The sequence below is a fragment of the Prinia subflava genome, chromosome Z (genome assembly GCF_021018805.1).
Source record: "Prinia subflava isolate CZ2003 ecotype Zambia chromosome Z, Cam_Psub_1.2, whole genome shotgun sequence".
NCBI classification, from domain to species: domain Eukaryota; kingdom Metazoa; phylum Chordata; class Aves; order Passeriformes; family Cisticolidae; genus Prinia; species Prinia subflava.
Window position 1 is genome coordinate 65547241 of NC_086283.1, and position 24935 is coordinate 65572175.

General features: G+C 41.7%; 1 protein-coding gene across 2 annotated transcripts in view; it reads right to left on the reverse strand.

The window, feature by feature from the left end:
- LPAR1 (lysophosphatidic acid receptor 1) overlaps nucleotides 1–24935 on the reverse strand; it is a 72094-nt gene that overhangs the window by 11038 nt on the left and 36121 nt on the right. For both annotated transcript variants that reach the window (XM_063422057.1, XM_063422058.1), the window contains exon 3: nucleotides 22755–23502. In XM_063422057.1, coding sequence (XP_063278127.1) covers nucleotides 22755–23502 — 748 coding nt within the window. The remainder of the gene's footprint in view (nucleotides 1–22754; nucleotides 23503–24935) is intronic.

Below are 24935 nucleotides of genomic sequence, written 5' to 3' on the forward strand. Positions count from 1 at the left end.
CACCACTAGTAATTAATAAAGATTAATAAATTTAAAATAATTGTATGCTAAACTTGGCAAATTCTGAAGAACTTCATATATGAAAGGCTGGCCTCTCCACCCACAGACTCCAAAAGACTTAAAGAGGATGACAGTGAAGAAAAGTCCTTGAAAAATACCCCAGGTAGAGGAGAGCTGCCTACAGGGTACCAGTAAGAATGGCCATGTTGAAAAAGGTGCTATCAGAACAGTTTCATTTATTCGGGGTGCTTTTATTTAAGGAAGCTATATGAATTCTGAAAGAGTGGCAGATTCATAGCACATCCCTTCTGCAGTTTTTGATTGATTGTAAAATGCTGTCTTCTCTGATGTGCCTCTGGGAGACTTCAACACTATGGGTGCCTTTGTGTTTCAAGCCAAACACTTACCTGGTGGGGCTGTGTGTAGAAGAAAGAGGAGATATCTCCAGAAAAAAAGAGGGGACAGCAGTGTAAAACAGGAAATGAGAAACAATGCAAAGGTAAATGAAACCTACATTCATATTCATGCAACACTATCCTACATATACTTCTCTGAGACGACTTGAACCAAGAGGATGTGAGCACATAAGAGAGAACACACAACTAGAGAGCATATGAAAGGAGCTGGGTGATACAAGCCACCAGTTTTTCTTTCATAACACTACATATGCCTTGTCCCTAGGGATCCGTGTTCTAGTCTACTGGGAGCTGAGCAGCTCTAAATGTGCAAGTTATAGATAAAACTCTATCCTCAGGTTTATCAAATATCTTAACTCACATGAATTCTGTAACTGACAGGTTTGGGAAATTTTCCAGTCTACTGTACTCATGGTTTGTAAAAGAATTTTAGAATAAACTGGTTCTGCTTTTATTTCATCAGATCCCTGATTTCCTGCCTTTTCCACAGCTATCTGCACAGACACAGTCCAACCTCTTGCTGAATCTTGTTCTAGAAATTTCAGCTAGCAAGTTTGCCCAGACTTTGTGCAAAATAATGGCTGGATTGTGTAGGAACAGAGAAAGCATGTCTTGCTCAAAAATGTGTTTCCTCTTCTCAGCAGGAATTCAGAATGTGTCTGCTTCAAACATCTGTATTCACCTTTGAAGGTGTACAGAATTTTTTTGGTGTTTAAGGCATGGCTATCTTCATCAACAAACCATCCCTTCTCTGAGGAACCCATCTGCTTCCATCTTCACACATTTGTCTGGTTTAAAACATGTTAATAACTTAACATGAAAGCATCTTGGAGCTCTGCCTGTGCTCTGGCTGGGGTGAGAGGAGTAGCAAGCCTTGAGCCCAAAGAGTGAAGTCCTGCGTATGTTAGCATCACTTGTTTCTGGGCCTTAGTATTTAGTATTTCATGTGTGTCTGTTCATCCATCCAACCCTCATCACCTTCTTTCATTTCAGAAAAAATAAAGTAAAAAACTCTTTCTAAGGGGACACACCATCTTGACTACCAATGTTACTTCTGCTGGCACCTAGGCTGGCCTCTGCTCTACCTGTTCTCTTCCGACACTCACATCACCACATCGCCCCTGACAATTTATCATTAAAAATACACAAATATTTTGGTGACATCTTTAGGCCAAAGCCTTTCTTTGAAACCAGACACACTTTGGCACCTATACCTGCTACACAAAGGGTCAACTGAAGAAACATCTGACCTATCACAGTGTTTCACAGGGAGCTGACAACAACCACTAGCCAACAATTCCATTGGCACCACTAGCTGCACGACCATCGTCTCTGAGCATGGAGGTACTCAGACACAAAACGCCTGTGGTCAGCAGGGCTGCATCTACAGTGATCATACCTTCCCTTATCTCAGGGTGGGCCAACACCTTTCATCTTCTTTTCCTGCTTGACTTTGCAAGTCCAGACCAGAGTGAAGAGGAGCAAGTGTAGTTCAGCCAGACTCACACGTGGCAGCTGTGGGAATCTCTGTGAGCCTGCTCTCTGCAGCACCTTGTGCTTACTGCCCCGAGTGCTCCCTGCCATGTGCTGGTGGCAGGGTTTGCTGACACTCACACTCCTGGCTTTCCTTCTGGAGATCCCATCGGCTGCATGTCTTCCCACCTAGCCATCACCAGGTGGGCTCTCCATAGAGCCTGGCACCAGAGGTAGGTACTTCCAATACCACACTCCTAGCACTTTTGTCCCCCTGTAGCATCTAAAGCTTTGGAAGTTTGAAACAGCAAAAAACCAGAAAAGCCCGGGGAGGACAAATAATAAAATAAAACTAACTGAAGAGAAAATGAATCTGGGCAGTAGCAAGCCACCAGAACTGACCTGCTTATTTCATGGGTGGTCACCAAACTCTAGCCCAGGTTAACACTTGATGCAATTCCCTGCCTGATGCTTGCAGTCTTGCAAATGAGTGTACTGGTTTTTGGCCAGCTGACCCAGCCGCCCTCAAGTATTCCACAGCTGACATCTTTGAAGGAGAATTCCAGTGCTAATGAAAATGGAGGAGACCAGGAGGGATTCTCAACTGACATCTACAAACCAAAGGAGTTTGAATAGCCCTCTTTTAGAACATACTTGTAGTGGTTTTAAAAAACTACTTGAAAAGAGGAATGTGCAAAGCACACTTCAAAAATAAAAGCAAAAGCATAATCCTGTTGCATTTTAAGTGTATCCATTCAAATGCCTCAAAATAAGAAAAATGGAATATGCTCCTGATCTAGTAACTGTAGGAGAGAGATGGTGCAACTAAGGCTTTTATCTATAGAAAGCATTTCAGACAAAAACAGGAAGTCATTAAATGCCAGTGGTCAGCATTCTGACTGATTTCTAAATTCATAAAGATATGTGAAGCTCATGTCTGAATAAAAGCTTGGCTGTTGCCAAAGCAATCTGATTCTTTATCTCTGTGTAAAGACAAACAGTAGTCCTTGTGGAGTTTCTCTGTTGCCAAAAAACCTGACACACAGGAAATTTTGGTGTCTTTTTCAATTTTGGGGTGTTCTGGACAAACCTTTATGCTCAAACTTGAAAGCAAATACTCCTACAGTCCCAAATTAGTTCTGGTATCTTGGTTGGAAAATAAACATGTAAGCCCAGCTGATAAGGGTCACAGGACAAAGAAAAGCAGGCAAGAGATGTCTGGGGAAAACTAGAAGCAAGAATCGTAGAATCCTACAAAGACTTGGGTTGGAAGGGACCTTAAACATCATCTAGTTCTAAGCTCTGGCCATGAGAAAGGATGGCAACCACTTCATGAGGTTGCCCAGGGCCCTGTCCTTGAATACTTCCAGTGATGGGACAGCCACAACTTCTCTGGGCAATCTTTCCAGTGCCTCATCACCCTCACAGTAAAGAATTTCCTAATTTCTAATCTTAATCTACTCCTTTTCCATTTAAAGTCATTCCACTTGTTCTATAACTCCACGCCCTTGTGAAAAGTCCCTCTTCAGTGTTTTTGAAGGTCCCTTTCTGGTACTGAGAGCTGCTGTAAGTTCTTTCCAGAGCCTTTTCTTCTTCAGGCTGAACAGGTCCAATGCTCTCAGCCTCTTCTCCAGCCCTCTCTGATCATCTTGGCCCTTCTCTGAATCTGCTCTAGTGGGTCCAAGAAACAACCTTTAGCTTATACCTGGCAACCTGTTTTCACCCCCTAGTCTGAACTCAGCTAGGATTCTCTTTAGGAGCCCTGATTGCTCATAGGATTGACTTGGGACTTCAGGTGGTGGACAGACCTCTCCCTGAACTGCAAGAGGACCCTGTCTGAAGGGTCTGGGTGAGGCTTTCAGGTCCTGGATGTGGGGCAGCTATAGGTTAGCAGGTCTCCTGAAACATGAACATGCCTCTGCAGAAGTGAAGGCTCACTGCAAGAGGTCATGTGAGGTAGAAGCAGGACAGCTGGCACCCTACAAGCAGGGCTCACAGACTGGACTCTCCTCTGCCTGCTTCTGCAAGGTACATTAAGTGTGCTTGGGATCTGGGTATTTTGCTGCTTTTCTAGGAGCTGCAGCTCCCAATCACAGAAAAATAATTTAAAGCCATGTTGAAAAAGCCCTGTTCTGCCCACTTCTCCTATAGAAATCCATACACCTTCTGCAGTACTCTGCTGCTTTCCCAGAAATGGTCAGATTTCTATGCTCAAACAACACAGCATGTTTAGCAGATATCAAACAACTGCTACATGAGATTATTTAATTGTATTTTCCTTTGTTGTTAAGGACATTAAGTGTTACTGGTATTATGCTTGGATAAGCTCCAGTTGCAACACAAGAGTCCAAATGAAGCCTGGGTGGATGCAATTTAATATGTAAAGGACTGCCTTGATTCTTACATAAGATTAAACTAATAATATTAGAAGAAAAATATTAGCCTCTGTTGGTCTCCTTAATAGGAATAAAACTTGTTTCTCTCATGCTAATACCAGACTCTGGATAGGAGAAAGTGTTACCAAGTGTTACCAGCTCTACCTCAACTGCAAGAAAACTCTGTGTGCTTTTAGTTTATACAGTCATACTAACTAGCCATACATTTATCTGATTATGGCTATCTGGTTAAGCTGTGGTAGACATCCTTTGAGGGAGCTGCATTAAGATCGGTCAGACAAAACCCAGGAAGCAGAATCCATGCTGACAGCTGTGCCTCTCTGAGGAAACGAAGAGCACAAGCTCCGAAGTGGGCAACAGGGTAAGCCTCTATGGATAAGGGAATGCCACTCTAGGATCTGAAGTCTGCTTGGAAAAATCTCTCTCTCTTTGGACGAGTTAGTTTAGACAAGTTAAAAAAGTCTTTCTACTCTTCACCTAAATATAACAAATGAAACTATTGCCTTAGAGCAGAAGCAGCCTTGGACAAACTGCACATGAGTGGCACTATATTGAGTTGCCTGCACACTTCACCACCCAAGCAGTGTTAAGGTCATTCAGACATACTCAGCTATGAGCCCATCAGGGAGGCACCTACAAATGGCACTGCTAAAACAGAGGGAAGCAGACAGATATGGCATTGCACATCACAAGAGACGCACTGAGTGAAGAACCACCTGTGTTTTGATTGTGGTAAGTATATACTTACAGATTATCAAAAGGGTAAATTCTAGGTTTTAGCTCTTAATTCTATATGTATCTGTTAAAATGATCTAGATGAGGCCGGTATCTAGGGCAGAAAATACCAGTTTTGTTCTGCATTTCCACACTGTAAAGATGAGACACTCTTTAAAGGGATGCAGCTATCTTTTGGCTCTCACAGATACCTCTGGATTCCCCATTAAGATGCCTGCTGCTTTGCTGCATATAATTTCAGTGTGGTAACAACAGTATTTCCCATACTTCAAATGAGAAATTCAGTGAGTCAGACTGAAAATGTTTCATGCTGCTGAGGGATTCCAGGGGCAGTTTCTCTGAAATTTCTTTTTTTTTTTTTATTTACCATAGCAGAATCTAGATTGATTCAAAGTTTTCAGGCAAACACAGAAGAGAGCTCTAACAAAATCTAGCCTCTCTTTCAAGTCATATAATCAAGAATCACACTGCCAAATCATGCTTTGTCTGTGGGGAAAAAGATGCATCTCCAGCTAGCTGCTTCTCTCAGCAGTACACACTGCAAATGTAGCTACACGCTCATGATTACAAATGAGGACACCCTAGTCTCATCCACTTAGAGGATGAGTCATTAAAACTGCTCCTGGGTTAGAGAAGTGATATGTCCTCTCCCTGTGACTTCTCCCTCCTCCCTTTGACTAAAGGGAAAAAATCTGCCTCAAAATCACTGCATTTATTGGAGATGTGAACTTGATTCGGCATACAGAACAGATCCTTATGTTTCCATTGGCTTACAGGAACAGTCTTCTACCTTTGGCAGTCTGCTCTCCTGTTCTAAATTTAACCTCTGCTAAGAAAATTATGGCACCTAAAAGCACCCAAGAATAGTGCTTGGACTGTGTTAGCACCACATCCTTGGTCACTTGGCTTAAAGATTATCATATAAATAACCTCTGAAACCACAAAAAAGCACACTGTCATGCTATTTTGAAGGTTACTCAATCTGCATATTTCTGAGGAGGTGACTCCTTTGACCCCTGGCAGACAGTTTGCTCCAGTGTCCCTGTAAAAAACTGTAGGTTTTGGCTATATATAACAAGGCACAACAATGATGAAGTTAAAAAAAAGGCGCCAAGTCTCTTAACTTTCAGTTCCCTTACTCCCAGCCTCTCATGAAAGAGCAATTGAATAGCAGCAGAAAACTGAAATAACTGTCTGTACCAAAATTGCGCTGACTCCCAGCCACCTTCATCTCTTTCAGGGGTGTTCATGAGAAGTGCCAGACAAAGGTCACTTAGATCCAGCCCCTATCTACCATGGAAGGAAACCAGAGTTGTTAACATTGCTGCTTTCTCTGTAGCATGCCTTGCCTGCTGCTTTGCTTTGTCCTGGGTTTTCTGCTACTGGGCATGAGCATGAGTTCCCACCGAACTCTTGGCCTCTCTAAACAGACTGTCAGAGACAGCAGTAATCAGTCTATTCTGTCACCTGTCTTCAGCGTAAGGGCAATGCCAACTTGTTTCTCACAGTGACACAGAGAAGAGAAGCTGCTGCCAGGGCAGAGCTCATGGCTGTGCTCCCACAGGGGCTCCCCATGGACCTGCCAGAGAACATGCTGCTTCTGCAGGGCAAGAACTTGAAAACTCTCCCCTTTTAGCACTCTTTGCTTGCCATGGACTTCAGTCTTTAAGTGATAAGGGATTTATACGCCATCCAATGTAAAATCTTTGCCAGCTGAAAATTCAACAATCTAGAATTTTTCAAAACAGAAGACAGCTTAAACACTTCTTTAAGATGTAGACCAAGGTGATATGGCAAAAATGCAAATCACCATTATGTACAGCAGGGTAGAACTCTACTTTTAAAAATAACCCCTAATAACAGTTGCACCAGATGTGGCAGATAATGACGTACAATGCAGATCAAACCAATGGCTGAAAGAGACAGAAAATACTTGTGAAAGCACTTGCTTCACACTTGGAATGCCTGAGACTTCACGCTGGCAGTGATGAAGCATCCAGAAAGCAAGGCTAATTTGTTCTGTCTCATCTGACGGCCCTTATAGCTGTCTAGTCTCTTCTGACTGATCCTGTGCCATCACCAGACATGTCTGAGGAGCACGCTGCCCTGACCTCTCCGTGTGAACAGGCTCTAGGTGCAGGGCTGGGATGTCTGCTCCAAGGGAGGGGACAGCGTACATGCAGGGAGTCAGCCATCAAAGAAACTCTAACTCCACTCACTCCCACAAGCAATTGCAAAAACAAACAGTCGCAATTGCTACAGCTGCATTGAAAGCTAGCCTCTGAAAGGAAAACAAAAGACTCCTCCACACTCCATGGAAAGCCACAAGAAATTTTGGCCAAGTTACCTGTCCTCAAAAGAAGGTGTTAGTATGCCTAGGTCATCTACTGTATCATGTCCTTCTGCTTTAAACGCTACGGCGGATGCAGGATTGTGAAACAGAAAACTGAAGGAGCGCAACATCAGTTGTGGTCACCTGATGGAAGAGGAACCAAAGGACCAAGACTGCTACCAAACCACAAAGACAATTTCCACTTCAGCAGTCTGCAGCTCACCCATGGGGCTGAGGAGGCAACAAATTGACAAGACTAGCAGAAGGGGTGAAACAGGCCTGAGAGGATCAAAAAAAAAGGACACCTCCTCAAGTCCCCTGCTCCCAGCTTTCGTATTGCTCCATGCTAAAAAAATGTACCACACCAAGCAGAAAGGCTGTGCCCACCAAGCACATGACCAGGAGGTAGAATCTGGGGTCACAGGAAATATGTTTTATTGCAATGCTAACTAATCAAAGCACTTCCACTGACTACTCCTCCTCCAACCCCCCCACCCCCCCAGCCAAATAGTACCTGTGGGATCATTCTGGTGTTTCAGTTCATCATGGCTTACAGTAGTTCAAGTCAGATTATTTTGGGACAGACATGCCAATATATGAATCTGAAAGACTTCTCCAGGATTGTGGTTTTTAATTTCATTTTAGCAGATACTTGTAGGCTTATGCCTAAAGCAAACAGGAAACTGCATGAGATAAAATGAGACCTTCCAGGCAAAAAGGCCCTCCACTGAGGAATTTTTGGATTTAAAAAAAAGAGATAAACAAGCAATTAGTACATGGTAAGAAAACCGCTTGCAAAATCCTTCTACTCAGCAAATTAATTGTTTCTAAGAAGTATCCATGCTGTTCAGAATAAAATACAAAGCTTTTTTCCTTTTTCAGAAAAAATGAGGCAAACTCAGATCAGCTTTCGCTGGACTTCATTTGAAGTTCCTGGTAATACTTGCTGACTTCTCCTCATTTTTCTACAGAGCTCAGAGCAGCAGCCATACCAAAGTCAGGCTAGCTAAATGAGGGACAAACACAGGACAGAGGGGCCATTTCAGTGCTGTAGGAAAAGCCCATGCTTTCCGCTCCTTCTCTTTATAACTCTATAGCCTGGGGATTGATCGCAGCTGTGCCTTAAATAATAAGGAGCTAAACCAACCACCACAGCAAGTTTTCTTTCTGCTGGGCTCTAACTGTTCTGAAGGGAGAAAAAGAGCAGAGATTTCTCTGTCCCTGGTATCTTCTAGAAGAGGCAAGCAACAAGGTAGGAGCCCACTTATTTGCCCTCCAAAATAATGAGCATTCAGTTCCCTTAGGCATCCAGTGACACCACAAGCATTTTACTGGTATGGGTGTTCTTGCAGTTGTACTGCTACCAAAACCCTGATATTGTAATCGTGCTCATTATGTAAGAGCATGAGAACACATAGCTACAAACAGACTGATGGTACTGCAAATTTGTCGATTTCACAGTATTTTCAGCACATATTTTTCTGAAAACAAGCACCCACTCATTATATTTTTTGTTGCCTGTACTCTTGTTCTTAATTGCACTTTTTAGTAAAGGCTTATTCAAATTTCACCAGCTGGAATCCCTTTAAGAATACAGCATCAGTGGCTAAGCTACAGGTGTGGGGCAAGTAACATGGCCTGTGCAGGACAGTTTTCACTCCCTGCTACTTTAATCCACTTTTTGTGGAGCTCATGCAGGAAGCTGGCTGAGCACTTTGGAAAGCCTGCAGTGTTGGGATGCCATATGAGTCTCTTGGGTTGGTGAGTTCCACTGCACAAGATATCATCCTGGTTACAATCCAGACACCCTTCCCTCTCACTGACACAGCTTTGATGTGAATTTTGCTCTCCTCCCACCTGGCCCATGGCTGGAAAGCTTGCATCAGTGCCCATCAGTATCAGTGAACCATGGGGTTTTATAAAACCCAAACTGTGTGTGCCTGGAGAAGGGAATGAATGAGAAAGGGGAGAAGCAGTATTGCTGGACTTCTCTTTAGCCTCACCAAATGGGAGAGTTTTGCTCCAGTAAGTTATAAACAGTGTTATTATCTCAGATGGTATTGAGTGTTGTGTTTTCTCTGTGGGCCAGGGGAGAGGCCCTTGAGATTAAAACTGCAACTGTTGAAATCCACGTTTTTGATGTTCACTGGCTTTGGTGTGGTCTATGTTTGTGCAATTATGGCAGCATGTTACTGCAGTTACAGCAATATGTTTCATCATAAAAGAAACAAACAAAAAACCAACAAAAAATGCACCTGTAGCTGATCCAAAGCCTGGATGTTCTTCATGTCTTACTTCTTATTCTGCATGACAAACTAATTCGCATATTCTTAAGGGTTACTTTGTGCAGAAGTTCAGGGTTGATGGGAGAGGGCTGAATGCAGAGATCTCCCAAGGTTCAGTTGTGGCTGTAAAACCCTGCTAGGTGTGAAGTCTGAGCTCGAATGTTACTGCAATACAAGCTTTTCTGAGTGGAAAATTCAGATGTTCATAGGCAAGAGCAAACTCATCAGTAAGTCAGGAAATTAATGGGTTTGCTAATTGCAGTAGACTGTTAATTGTCAGGAGGCTTTAAGATAAGCAGTGAGATGGCAATATACAGGGGACACCATATGAGCACTGTCCATGAGCACCGAGAAAGGGAGAGGCAGAGGTAGCAATGCCTGGAAGAGTGTTGCATATCACTGCAACAGACACATGTAAAAGTTTCTGGATGCCACTTAAAACTCAATCTTTTCCAGAGAAATGTTGTGCTGAGATGTGCCAGCCAGGTGGAAAGAGACAGCCCCAAGAGTTGTTTTATCGTAGAACAGAGCCATATGTAACTTGCCATCTCTTTGTCCCTAGCTGTCCTTTCTCAGTGTATCCAGGGATGGTCAATGGGCTGTACACATCTCCTCATCCCTAGGAACACCTATGGGTCAGACTCAGCTATACTAAGGGAAATTCAAAAAGGTAGCTCATGTTGCCATCACGCTTTTAGTGCATATACTCACCTCAAAAGTTACTGCATTTTTCACCATCTGTATTATTTGTATTTTAAGTATTCACACATACCTTCACAGACAGTGCATTGACAATGAGCAATCCAAGAAGAATTCGCATCTCTGGTGCTCACGAGATGACATTATTTTGTACCTGGCCGTAAGAGTTACTGAATGCCATCAGATCTTTCCATTCTGGCTGTGAGGGTTCACTGGGCATGACTAGGCTTACAGTGTATTGTATGGTATTGTTCTACCTGTGAGTTTGTAATCAGAGTAGTTCTTATTAAACAGGGCTGGATATGAAGTGCTGCATTGCCTTTGTATTTCTGTTACTGAGTGTGGAATTGTCCATGACCCAGAATCTAAGCCCAGCCACCACTAGCCCCTTTGATATCTGAGGACCAGCTGAAACAGAAGAGCATCTATCTTCCTGTTAAATTTGCTTACTCTTCTTGTGTCAGGAAGATTTGCCTTACTCTTGGTGTGAGAACATCACAGAGGTGTCTTTATCAGCTCTTGAGTGCTCTGAATGCTAAGCAATAATTCAGGAAAAAAAATTTACTCTTCTTTCTAAGAGTAAATTCCTATACACTGGATATTTATGCCTACGATAGCGGTTTGCAGAAAGGTGGCTACACTTTGCTTTCTGGAAATAGGCCTGGAATTGTTTTTCTATGCCATGCCACAAGCCAGGATAGACTGGGAATCCAATCTAGCTCAGAGGCACATGAGATGGGGCCACTGGTGCTCCAGGACAGGATGGTCTCTAGTGTGAAGGTCCCAGAACATCGTTTGACAGCTCAGGCTCCCAGGAATTATCCTGGCAGTAAGGCTGGCTGCCAGAGGTGCTGCTCCTGCCTCCCAGCTGAACAGGGACAAGACCATGCAGAGTAATTTATAAATAAAGAGATGGGAGAGATGGGAACAGGGGAAAAGGAGAGGCAGGAGGGTGAAGAATCAATCAATCAATCAAACAAACAAACAAAAAGAAGAAAGGAAAACCTCATGGGAAACAGCATCAATCAGTACTGTGTTCTCTGGAATGTGCTTAAAAGCTTGTATTTCTGGAGCACATATGGCTTTATCCTCACCTCTCACCCTACTTGCTGTGGATGGCCAGTGTACCTGAAAGCCTTCTTCTCTATAACAGGACTGCGCACAGGGAGTGCAGTACTCAGGTATTTGACGGCTGAATTGGCTGAAAGTTCATCTAAAGAATGCTACATTACTTATTTCAAGCTAAACACTTTGCTTGATTTGTTTACTTAAACTGATCCCTCCTCCCCATAGAGTGAACCAAGCCAAACTTTTCTGCTGGAAAGACAGAAACCCACACAACTCATTTTGTGCAAACTCTGGCTAAACAGGCAAGGCTCAGACGCAAATCACTCTCAAAAAAAGGACCATTTTCAGTCCCCATGGTCTACAGGGGCATTACAGTCTATTAACCAATATGAATTCACTTTACCCTTCTTTTGTGTGTGCATCTGACAACAACAGGAAAGAAGTTAAGCTACAACATACTCTGATATTACTCTCTCTTTGTTGAAGGAGGATAAACACAAAATGCAACCAGGTGTGTTCACATGGCTGAGTTCTGAGCTGGAAGCAGGCTGCAAGTGATTACCCCTGGGCACCCAGCACCCTTACAGCTATGTCCCACAACACGGCATCTGTTCCAGTTCTCAATTTTAGTCTGTTAAACGAAGAAGTGGCAACCATTCTACAAAACCACAACAGTTTTACACAATATTTTTCTACTCTCTATATACTGAGATTTTGTTTAGAAAATTAACCTCTAAATTCTTCCTTGTACCTCCCTAGAAAAGTAAAAAATGAGCATCTTAAAGCAACTTAAAACAAGGGAGATGAGAATTATCAATGCCATATGTCGGAACAAGTTCTTTCTGAGGTTATATCAATACCAGAAGATGTAAAACAGCTCCCTCTAAACTGCTTTTAGAAGAACAAGGAAGGTACTGAATCCAGGGGAGCTTGGCAGCTTTTCCTCCTTTTAACAGCTAAATCCCCTCCCTTTTCTTCAGGAGATGACTTCTTTCATGAAGGAAGATATTTCAAAAATCTTAACTGTTCTCGTATATCTATGGTTATATTAACAAACTTGTAATCAGATACCAAGTATTTTATTAAAACAGAAAGACCCAGGCAGATAACTCTTACTCAAACACAAAAAAATGCAACAGAATTACTCTCTCACTCCTCTCAAACATGTCTCAACCTTTTTTCTTTACAGTAACCTTATATGCTTTTAATGCCAGCATCAAGGAATTAATTACTTCAATCTCTGCAGCACACAAGAGGCTACTCTCCCAAGAGCAGCACATGGCCACCCCCATGACAGGTATGTCTGGGGCAGTTTTACAAAGTTCTCACTTTCCCCGTTGCAAAACTTTAGATCACCCTATGCACAAACTTCAAAGCACCCATCCCTGTTCAAATTCCTCCTGTTTGGAATTGGCTTCCTGTTTGGAAACCAAGGATTTTCACTTACAGCAATTCCTTTTGCTCCAGTAAGTCACTAAATAGTCACTAAAGAGTGATGGACAGAGCATGGAAATTGAATATCTCAGATTTACAAATGATGGCACAGCTTGGGAAGTCTCATGACCTTCTATACAAGCCCCAAGCCCTAGCTGTTCTCTAGGCATTGATGGGAAAGGATATGTGTCCAGCAGTGGACCTGCCATGTTACACCAGCAGCACACTTGGACATCATATCAGCTCCTCTCCATATGGATCCAGGAAAATGAACTTCAGAGACATTTTCTTACGCTGAGGAAAGTAGAAGTGTGACACAAAGTTTTCCCAAATGAGAACTACAGAAAGGATGGGGATCTGTTGCTACTGTTGCTGCTTCCAGCTTTAAAGAAGGGTATCAAATGTGTAAGTCTGTGAGAGAAACGTACATTGGACTGGCTGGGGAAAAAAAAAAAGGGGTGGAGGGGGGGAAGAAAAAATCCTAAAAAGATCTTTGAAAGAAAAAAAAGAAAGTAAAAGTAGACCGTCAGTGAGCTCATGGAAAGAGGAAGCTGTTGTGCTCCCACCAGAAGAACTCAGAATCATATTTTCCTTTCACATTCAGATGCTAAATACAATTATTTTAAAAACTGTAGAAACTATGCCTTTTTGAGGAACATTCTTTTCATGCTGAGGCTAGAAGGATGGAAGCATGGCTGCTGTCTGAAAGCTATCAATTGCTGCTGTACTGCACTGCACTGACTAGCTGCTGTACCTCAGATGTCTCAGCAAGATTTTTCCATAAGCAGTAACTCTGTGATTTGATGTTAAGAGCCATAGTTTTATTGAAACTATAAAGGCAAAAATAACTTGATACTGAAAATTGTTATTCTTCTGTTTTTGTAGATTAACCCAGAAAAAACAAACCCAGCATACTTAATCACACTGCTCACGTGCAATGAAGCAATGCAGAAGGAGCACCACTGCTTCTCTTGCACAAAACAGTCTGTTGTTGCCAGTGCTTTCCACTGGGGGAAACAAACAATGGTTCAGTGCCCAAATGAATGCAGCTTTACAATGAGACAAGTTAACAGCTGGCATTTTAGTTCACATAATTTCTGAAGCGGAGGTCTAGGTGTAAATTTGACTTAGCACTTGAGTGGTGTTTGCTGAAACACTGGAAAGACAAATGGTATCACAAAGGTGAAAACAGAAGCCAGTGGCTGGACATGGACCTTTCCCGGTACCTTCAGACTGCAAATGCTTTCTTTTAAGAGTTTCCAAGGATATTTTAGTTTTAGCTGAGGGGGGAAGAAATATAATCTGGAAAGCCAGTGACCAAAATAAGCAAAACATTTAGAAGCAAATTCTCCATGCAACTATGTGCTTCCTAGAGGATAAAAATCTTATGTTGTGAGCAGCCATTTTGTAAAAGCACTATTGTTGCCTCTACTAAAGAAAGGACAGGTTCCCATCTTCTCTTCCAATAAAATGAAAGTTCTCAAATTTTGAGAGATCAGTAGGTCTTGGTCATGTTCTGGCATTTTACAGTAAGCCTTCTTGTACACGCTGACTTTCAAAACTTCTTCCTGGTAACAATTTCTGCCCTGGGTATTCAGCAAAGTTTACCAAGGCCTCTGTTTTAGAGCAAAAGTCCCACGAAACATGCCCATCTGCATTTTGGAGATGCCCAGGTTGATGAACACCCACTCATGGATGTAGCACTGTTAAGTGGAGTCTGATCTCAGAGCAAGATAGACTACCAATTAATTTTGATTTGGTGTGGATTTCCAGTAAGTGAATACCACTCCTTAGTCAGCAAACCCAAGTGAACATCTTGGATTCTATATTTCAAGGTCAAGGTGTGATTTCCAAATCCTATTATTAAATTAAAGGAAAATAAAAATCAATTCTCAGGGTGTATTGAGAAATATATCTACTTTTGCCATTGCAATTAATTTTTACAAGCTTCTTGGTAAAAGGACAAAACATATGCAACCAACAGGAATTAAATTTTTGTTTATAATTTTTTTAATCAAAAGGTGAAGTTATTAAGATCTACTTAAAATTTACTCCTTTCAGGCCATTCCCAGAAAAATGAAGAATGCTTTCAGCTGCCCTTTAAATATATTTTTCCCCTGAAAAAGTAACAAATTATACTGAAGTCAGGGGAAAGACTTTTGTTAAACAAGGCCTCATTTTCATCATACTTAAAGGAATGTATTTATTAGAGACATTTTTCCCTCTCAAGAATAGAATAAAATAAAACTACATTCCTGTCTTGGGAAGGGTGGAAGGTCCTCAAAGTTTTTCAAAGGATCTTGAATGAAAATAAATAATTCTTATTCTTAACTGTAGGGGGAAAAAAGGAGAAAACTTCTAAATGGTTTCCCCAGGGTGAAGCACTGAATGCCTTACAGATACCTGGAATACTTTAGAGAAATGACAGTCACCAGGGATGTACTAGCTTTAACCGTGGATGCAATAAAATTAACTGAGAGAGTCGGTGAAGAAATTAAGCAAAAACACTTAGAATGAGACTTTTTACACATCCAGCCATACTCTGGGTTCAGAGAGAGTTGCCTGGATACAAGGCAGCTTCATCAAGTGGAGATTGCAAGGGCTTGTTTTGGAAAAGAAAGCTACTTATGAAACATCATACAAATAAACTGACCACACTGTAATTTCCAGACTCTGTGCTTCCTTATTATTTTTCCTTTCAGAATCCTCACCAACCAACCAGCAACAGGAAAAGATTTAGTTTGAGACTACTAGAAAAAAATCAAGAAGATCAACCAGAGTTCGTTTGCAGGACTACAAAAAATAAAAATGATCTGTGACTGAGATTTTGACACTGAAGCACACATAGTACTGCTTTTACTAGCAGCATGAAATATAACAAGCAATCAAGAAACATCCTGCAAAGGGTGTTAAATTTAAAACACACTACAATCACTGCATAATTATGTACATATTGTACATAGATCACTGGCAAGTTTTCATGCCTCCATTATTTTCAAGTAATGGAGGAAAATACTGGAATTTATTTTCAGTAAAAAAGAAAACCTGACTTTAAATAATTCTTTGTGAAAATTGGTCTTCCAAAAACAGTGCCAGACTTATATAATATAGTGAACAAGCTGTATTTATCAAGAAAATAGAATACAGGCATTTACATTTACAAACATAAAAATATTATTAAACTTGTTATGAGTCACTGACAAAGAGTTAAACTTCTTGTTATTAAATCTGAATGATTTCAGATCAAATATGAATGAATAATAATATGAAGACTTTCATTCCACTTCATCTACTAACAAGCTAAAAGTACACAGTTACTTAAGTCAATACTAAAATGTCATTAAGATGCATGGGGAAAAAAAACCAAAACAAACCAAAAACAAAACCCAAAAAGATAATACATAATACACAGTAAGTGGAAATGGCAAGGCCTAGAAACCACCAGCTCCCTAAACTGCATCTTTTTTCCTGCAAGGAAGCTTCTGAGGAGCAGTCAGAACTACTCCTAAAGCCAAAGGAGAAGGGGGAGAGAGGAGATGGGAGAGGGGAGAGGGAGTCCAAGTCATCCAAAATCCAGTAGGATAGATAAGGTGTGCTATAAATAACAATTTTAATCAAAATTTCACTTTTTTGTGCAAATATTTGATGATATAGCTTGAAAGTAGTGTTGTCACACTGCATTTCTGAAGTCATGTATTACAAACCTTTGCTCTCCAAACAATGTAGTAAGATTTTATCCTTTAATTTTATGAGCTCTCCATTTAGACTATAGCCATCAGCAACAATTCCCAGTTTACTTGACTGTAGGGTTAAATTCACTGTTTATGAACATTTAAAATATATTTATCTAAAAACCCTGGGACTGCACATAACTGCAACCTGTGTGCTAGAACAGAAAGTCATTGATGCCCAGACTTGTATTGCCTCACCAATTCCAGAGTTTATTGCCCTGTTTTCCAGCTGGGATTAAATCAATACACAAGCGACATTTCTGTGATGCGGGGGTCAGGTGGGGTTGGTGACTGAACTGGCCCCCTGTGCAGACCACAGGGTAACACTGTATTTATGGCTTCATGCTGCACCACTTCCAGAGAAGAAGCTGTGAAAAATGCTGCTCTCATTTGAACTCCAGCCTGATGTTACTGCCCAGCCCAACTCTCTATGGAAAATGTAATAATTACAAGGAAAAACACCTGACTGGATGCTGCTCTTCTCCCCATGAGGCCACTGTTACCTGATGGAAGGACATCCCCAAGCTAAGTCAACACCCTCAGTTTCTCATCTCAGGAAAAATGCTGCTGCAAAGCTCATGTCTCTCAACAGCAGCAGGACTCCTCAAGGAGGAGGTAAATAGGTGCACTTGTCTTCTTACAGTCACTGGGCTCAGAGTTAAACCTGGCTTCTCCAGGAGATCACCTTATAAGCTTCATTGTGCAAATAGGGGTGATGCTTCCTTTAGCCAGCAGGAATAACGTTCCACAGGCAGGGAAGGTCTGTCAAAGTTTGAGTGACACCATAACCAAGGACTGTCTAGACATGATCACCTTCATCTCAGTCCAGGACCACAGCCTTGTTAACTGATGAAATATATTTCATATTGTTTAAGCCTTAAGGCCAACAAAGATAAGCCATTCCAGCTGATTACCTGATGATGCATGAGGGATATGGAAATAAAGACTTGCCTCAGTCAAGACACCATGTGTTTTCAGTCAGGTTGTAGTATTATTTCACAGTCTTTTTCTATTCCACTGATAATCAAGGGCTTTTGCTGCATGGGAAGGAAAAGGCAGTGAAGATGCAGACTGCATGTCAAAACAACCAGTCAGAAAGGTTAAAGTTATCAAGAACACACTTTATTTGCTTCAGTGGTATAGCTACAGCATATGTGGGCACTTGTGCATTAACAGGTTTTTTTTCTGTTTTCCAACCCCTTTTGGTACCTAGATGCGAAAGAAAAGCTACAAAAGTACAAAAATAAGTCTCATGCAATTCATAACTGCAGCAGAGAGGCCAGGAAAAAAGCTGTTGCTGAGCAGTTCTACCCTTCCAGATGTTTATACCAAACTTCCAGATCTTTTTCTTACATTTATTTCTTCTTTATAATAAGTAAAGGACTGTCTTCAAACACAGTGAGAATCCTTTAAATTAACAGTTATACAAACTCAAAGTTTATACAAAAAGAACCTTCACCTTTTTTATCTGTGCCAACATTCCCAATTTCACAGAGTAAACCACATTCCTGCAAACAAAGTGGATGATTCTACAGGCAGGAAAGTCCTATGTGTCTTTTTACTTCCCAGGAATATAAAGGGTAAACAATTACGAATTCATTGTTTGGTCCTCCTACATCGTGGGGGCTAGCTGTGGTTCTTGGCTCAAAAGGCATGCTTAATTTTGGCCAAACAATATTGAGAACTCACTCAACAGGCTAATCATCAGGATTAGCAAAATACAAATAAAAAGGATTGTTGGTATTGTGCTTATTTGAAATTCAGTTGTAAACCCTCAGCATAACAATCTCACAGCCTAAATTCTAAATAGAGAAGAATGCCCAAAGATGCATATAGAAGTATATGGCAGAGGTATCTACCCAGTAAAAACAAGAGGTGACAAATTAGAACGGATATTTAATCAGCTTTTAGGTAGGAGAAATGCAGGCTGACTTTCCAACAGTAACATTCTAAGCCAGTACTTCTCTACAAATATATGAAAATACCTGAAAGACCCTAGCCGTTCATGACTGACTCCAGGCCAAGGAAATCCAGAACAGAGCTAGTTTAACCAGGCCTGGGCTCTGAAATCCTTAATTTGGTGCTTTCACTACTTTTTGAAACAATAGTTAGATACTGTCTTCCATTTTGGGGCCAAACCTACAACTGGCCCAGACAAATGCTTTTAGAGTCTAACGATGATCCCCAGCAGAAAAACAGTTTAGCTTTGTCTTTAAATGTAACATGAGAAAAAGTGGAGAAAAGACGAGAGGATGCCAAGTTTCAGCTGATGTATCTGCTCAGTTTCTGCCTGTTCCCTGATTGCTCATTTAAAGGGAACACATGGTGGTGGTGAAAGGCAAACTGTCACTGAGCTGCAAGCCAAACCAGAAATGATTTTATGGCTATGTGCAGTGCACAGATCAGTCCTTCCTTAGTTCCAATGCAAAGGAAAAGCATGGTTTAGAGAAAGAGCTTTATGTTCCTTGTTACTTTCGAAAGATTTCAAAAGCAGCCTTGTTAAAAGAAAAAAAAAAGAGCTCAGCTATGAAATCACTTCCTTCTGTTTAAACTATTTTACTCAAGGAAAAAAACAAGAGGGCATTAAAAAAAAATCTGTTCTCTCTTTTGACTTGTTCCTAGGATTCAGCATCCCACCCGCTCTGTGGGATGACGCGGCGTGCCAGATCCCGACCGCTCCAGTCAGTGCGTCAAGCGGCCATGGCCCTCCCCACACAATCGCCCTCTTGTCAGGGGCAGCTGGCACCCTCCCCGCACATGCTGACAGCATCACTGCCTGCGGACTGCACCCCTTCGGGCCAGCTCTGCTCCTCTTGGAGCAAGGCAGCAAGGCACTAGGAGGGCAGGCCGCGTTAGGCAGCTATCAAACAAGAAGCTCTTGTGCTGTTCCCTCCCCCCTCCTGCCCACCAAACACAGTGAGAATGCAGACAGGGGGAAAGATGCTCTTCTGCTTGCAGCAGCAGCACGGCTTTGCCTGGGAGTACAGCCAGCAGGACAACTCCAGGACACCCGTTTATGGAAGTTTAAAAGTCAAATGAATAGTTCACTGCTGCCCAATTCACAATGGGGTTACTTACGGCTGAGCAGCATTTTAACAAAGATTCTAAGATGAGGAACGATTTTACCTCCCTATGCCAATGCTCACTGGTTTACCAAGAGCCTCAGTTCTGTTTCTCTTTCAATCCCAGGGTACCCCCCTCTTCTCCAAAATGAATTGTCTTCTCGTGGGTAAAGTAGGCTGACACAAACCAGCTCCTTCCCCAGTCAGCCGTGGAATAGGAGAGGAGGGAAAGGGATCTTCAAATCTGCTTTCTTTCCTATCTTCACTTCTGAAAAAAGTTGGTTTCTGCCTCAAATTAATGTATTGAGTAACATATTATCACCCTGATCTGCACCATTAAGAAAGGCAGGGGTTCTCTTCCTCCATGTTTTTGAGGTTCACTGATGTAGAAAAAGCCAGATAACACGAGATACCTGTTCAGCAAATTGCTCCGTGCAGCCTAAGACACTCAGCTTTCCTACCCTTCCCAAAGCTCCAGTAGACCAACTTCTAGCACTACCTTTTCAACAAGGTGGTCAGGAAGTATGATCCTTGAAACTCAAACTTCTGCTTAAGAAAGCTTTAAGCCAGACTTACAAGTAGACTGCAAACAGCGATAGAGCACCAGCACACACACCTCCCTGATCAACATGCTGACCACACTGTTTGCTTGAGAGATATCTGCTGCTATCTGAGACGTGTTGCTCAGAAGTGCTTTGAAGTGATGCTTAGCTTTTCTTCTTTAGAACCACAGAACTATCCTCCCCTGAAGTGCAAATTCAGCAATATGGGATGGTACTCCCCAGATGATGGCAACTAATGAACATTTCTCATGATGCACCTAGCAGTCTGGTAACACCTGGATACACAAATATTTAACTCCCCAAAATTCTCTGTGGTTACCCCAAAGCCTACTCCTTGACTTCAGCCTATTCTTTATTTCTTATATTAAAAGAATTCACACAACAAACCCCCAGGTATTTCCCAACCATCTGTATCTTGCAACTGTGCCTCACTGGTGGTAAGCAGGTGAAAGCACTGCTGCTTCTTTACACCACAGGCCTATGACTGACCTCCTCTAGCTTTCCTCAAGAAATTACATTGCTTAGGGAAAAAAACAAACTGAACCAAAAGCCAAATCCTTTGCAAAATAATATCGAGGTGGGAGCTGCAAAAATGATGAAGAATGTCCCAACCTACAAGTGACTGTTTCCTGTAAACAGATTTAATAAAACAACAAGTTATTATTTTCTGTAAATGGTATTTTATGCAGATTAGAAGAGAAGCTTAAGTACAGTGTGTGCAAAACTCTGAATGAAGTGCAGCAGTAACAAGAAATAAGATCCTGTTTGAATTTTGAAGAAAGCGTCAACATGTGTCACTTGCACAGTCCTGAAAATCTCACCTTAATGAGGAATATGAGGTATTACTGAACTACATCTGCAGCTAAAGTGAACCCACTTTCAGTTTAGCTAATGCCCCTTAACCTCTGGAGTTGTTCCACTCTTCCTAGAACAATACCTGAAAAAATATACTTATTAGGGAAAAAAGGGTCACTTTATTTTCCTTGTGGCCACAGTGGGTGGCCTATATGTCTTCCTTCTGACCTTTTCTCACAGGAGAAGGAAGGACAGTGTGCCTTCACCACCTATCCTTCCTGCTGCATACACATACCTCTAGTACCATACATGCTTGGGATTAGCTGACATTTGCTATTTATTCAATGTTTATTGCTACAGCTCCACATTGCATCAGTAGAAGTGCCTACTATTTTCCACATTTTTTTGCCTTCTGCCATAAAAAACATGGAGATGGGAAGGGATAGATTTCTGAACCACCAGGAAGTCAGGAGAGGTTTTACCAACTGTTACAGTCTCCCTTGCAAAACTCATAGAAGTTCTTTCCCTGAAGAGAAGAGCAGGACATTGAGGAATACATCTTATCAATGGCTTGACAGGTTAGTTAACTGCACAATTCATATTCTGGTTAAAAAGCAAATCACTAGGTCAGAGTACAAGATGTAAATGGTTAAACTAACAAGTGAGTTGACACAGTGACTCACACCATATCTCTGCAACCATTCTGCCACATTTGGGATAGAAAGCACAAGTTGCAGCATAAACCTGCGGGAACCATAATGTCAAGGAGAGAAATGAGGCTAAGTTTTCAGCTTTGTGGACTTCATAACAATTGCATTTATGGACTATTGGGGCAATCACCTGATGTAGGAGGGTACTCAGATACATAAAGACCCGTGTATTGTACTGGAAGTCCTCATGGGTGAGAACACATATTGGGACAAGGAGAAAACCTGCACCATCCTTGCTGCCTTCAGCTCATTGTGATCTTCAGCAACAAAAACCAGAACAAACAGCAAAGAAGATCACCAGAGAATGGTACCCAGCATTAAGGCTGTGCTTCTGCATAAGGAAGCTGGGAGCCCCAAACAAAAACCCAAGTAAAGGTACTCACAAAATGACAAGAACCTCCTGAATCCCAAGTGTGTTGTGTGATTTCCTTCATGCCAAGCTCTAAAGCTTAGGCACCTCCTGAGCAATGTGCTGAAGCACACCAGCATCTCACATGCTACTTTCCTGTATTAGCAAATGGTCAGATACTAATAGCTACCAAACACTACTGGACTGAGTACCTGCAGTCCTGCTTAACACTCAATCTTTTTGTGATAGCCGGTAGCCCTTAACTATTCTCCGCATACTGGAATATTGCATGAATACACACAACACCTTTTGGGTGGCAAAAAGGAGACAATAGGTCCTTCAGTGGAATACTGAGCCTTCCCTGTGTGGTTTTAAGTTTGAAGCCATTTGGCATCTTCAAAGGCAAAAGGAAAAACACTGCATATAATAGGTTGCTACAAAAGATTTTAAACATGTTGCTGCAAAAAACCACCACATTACACCTGGATTTTCACCCGTGTCATGTTACAGGGCTGAGTGACCATGTTACATCAATAAACTTGATAGTCCCAGTGGTCACAGTAGCGAACTCTAGGTGTTCTTATTGTCCGCACCTCTTCTAGTGTCTTCCAAATTCTGCTGACCCCCAGGAGCTGACCATGCATTACTGAAATCACATGACAAGAAACAGAGGAGGGAGAACAGGGTGGGCAAAGTAAGCACTTACCAAGCACAATGACCACAGTCTTCAGGAGGCTCATCATGGTGTCCCGATTCCTGCGGGGTCCAGAACTGTGTCTGGACATTCTCATAGTCCTTTGGCGAACGTACCCAAAGATGTGAGCATATAGGACCACCATGACCACAAAAGTGACCAGGTTGAAAATAGCCCAGAAGACCAGGTAGGAGTCACTATAGAGCGGTGCCATGTTGGAGCAGTGAGTGATATCACAAATACAGTTCCATCCGACACTTGGTATGGCCCCCATGACGATGGCCATAGTCCAGATAACAACAATTACCACGACCACCCGGCGGTTGCTCATCCGAGTATGCAGCTGCATTCGGAAAACCGTGATGTGCCGCTCAATGGCAATGGCCAACAAATTGGCTACAGAGGCTGTCAGACTGGTGTCAATGAGGCCCTGACGGAGAAGCCAGGTGCTTACAGTCAGTCTTCTAGTGTTGGGTCCTGTGTTGAACATTAAGTAGAAGTAGGCCAACCCTGCAAAAAAGTCCGCAGCAGCTAAGTTGGCCATTAAGTAATAAATAGGAAAGTGGAATCTGCGATTGACATAAATAGCCACCATAACCAAGAGGTTGGCCAGCATTATGAAGATGCAGACGGTAATCCCCAGTCCCATTACCAGCTTGCTGACAGTGTTCCATTCAGTGGCCAGATATTTTCCACTTCGGTTATAAAAGAAGGCAATGGTTTCATTGTAGTAGCATTGTGGTTCGCTCATGGCTGTGGACTGAAAGAAGAGGGGAAAAAAAAAAAAGAGAGAGAGAAAAAACCAGAATGACATCAGAACTGAAAACATATGATTGCCTTCATGGATGAGATATACTCAAAGAGTGGGGAGGGACAGGAAAGGAACACGCTTTAGAACAAATTTATTTTTCAGACCAAATGGCATTCCACAACTCACAAAAAATTGCCCTGAGGAATCTAGTAACAGCAATCAGATTAGAAAGAACCAGAAACAGCTTCATCTGCTCTGGGAGCCAGCATGATTTCTGATGTAGTTGTAAATTGCATAGAAAATGAGCTTCTTGCCAAGCAGACCTGCTTCAGTTAAAGGGAAAGGCATGCAATTAATAATTAAGAAAAATTAACTCTGCTAGTCACCTTATTTATGTTATCAGTGCACAAAACCGTTGTCTTGCTGTAGCAGAAGAACAGCTCTTCAAAGAGGAGGAAAGGTGCATTACATTTCTGAGCAGGCTTTAACTCATTCCATTTTCTATCATGGGTATACCTTCTTGTCCTGTCTTAAGATGTGTGAAGAGCACCCTAAATAAAGACTGTCAGTATGCTCTGAGACCGTGAATTACAGGGACAATGTATGTCCATAAAAATTGCTTTTATGAACAATAAAGGAAGGATGACATAGCATTTCTATGAGCCCCAGCCACCTTTCTAGAAACAGTTTGAAATACACAATGCTTTTAAATATAACTCACCAGAACTGACTTATTCCAAGTTGAAATAGGAGTAAGCCAAGAAATAAGAAAAGTAATATTTGGCTTAACTAGTGTTAAAAGCATCCAGCCCTATTTCCTGCATTAAATATTGTCATGGCTATGTCAAAGAACACATGATTCATTTTCTTTGCAGAGTACTCCACTGAGAACAGCTAGGGGGGCAACAAACAAGCCCATAGTCCACCAGAATGTAGACATTTTGGATAAAACTGTTGGCTTATCAGAAAATGCCTAATGAGTTTCCTTTCTTCGTTCCATTCAATTACTCAAGGTGCAAGTCCCAAAAGAAAACCTTAAGAAAAGAAACCCCTCTGGCTCCTTGTTTAGCATGGGTAAACAACAAAGATGTAAAAATAATAATGTAAAAAAAATCAAACCAAGAAACACATGACAAAAAAGTCTCTTTCTGTAAGACCTGCCTTTGCCTTTCTGCTTTTATCATTCTATCAACTAAACTTGAGTTTTTACAGTAACTGGACCAGTTTTAGCAATGCAGGTAAGAAGTCCAAACAAGGAACAGATCAACAACACTAAAAGATGATAATTTCTTCCCATTACAACATACAAAGTAAACCATATGTTTTGGACAGCTACAGTTACTCTGCAGGAAGTGCTACAGCCAACTTAGCCTTCTTGTTGAAAACAAAAATGTACAGAATTGGGAAATGAAATTCGTAACTTGACTCAAGTGAAAATAGTA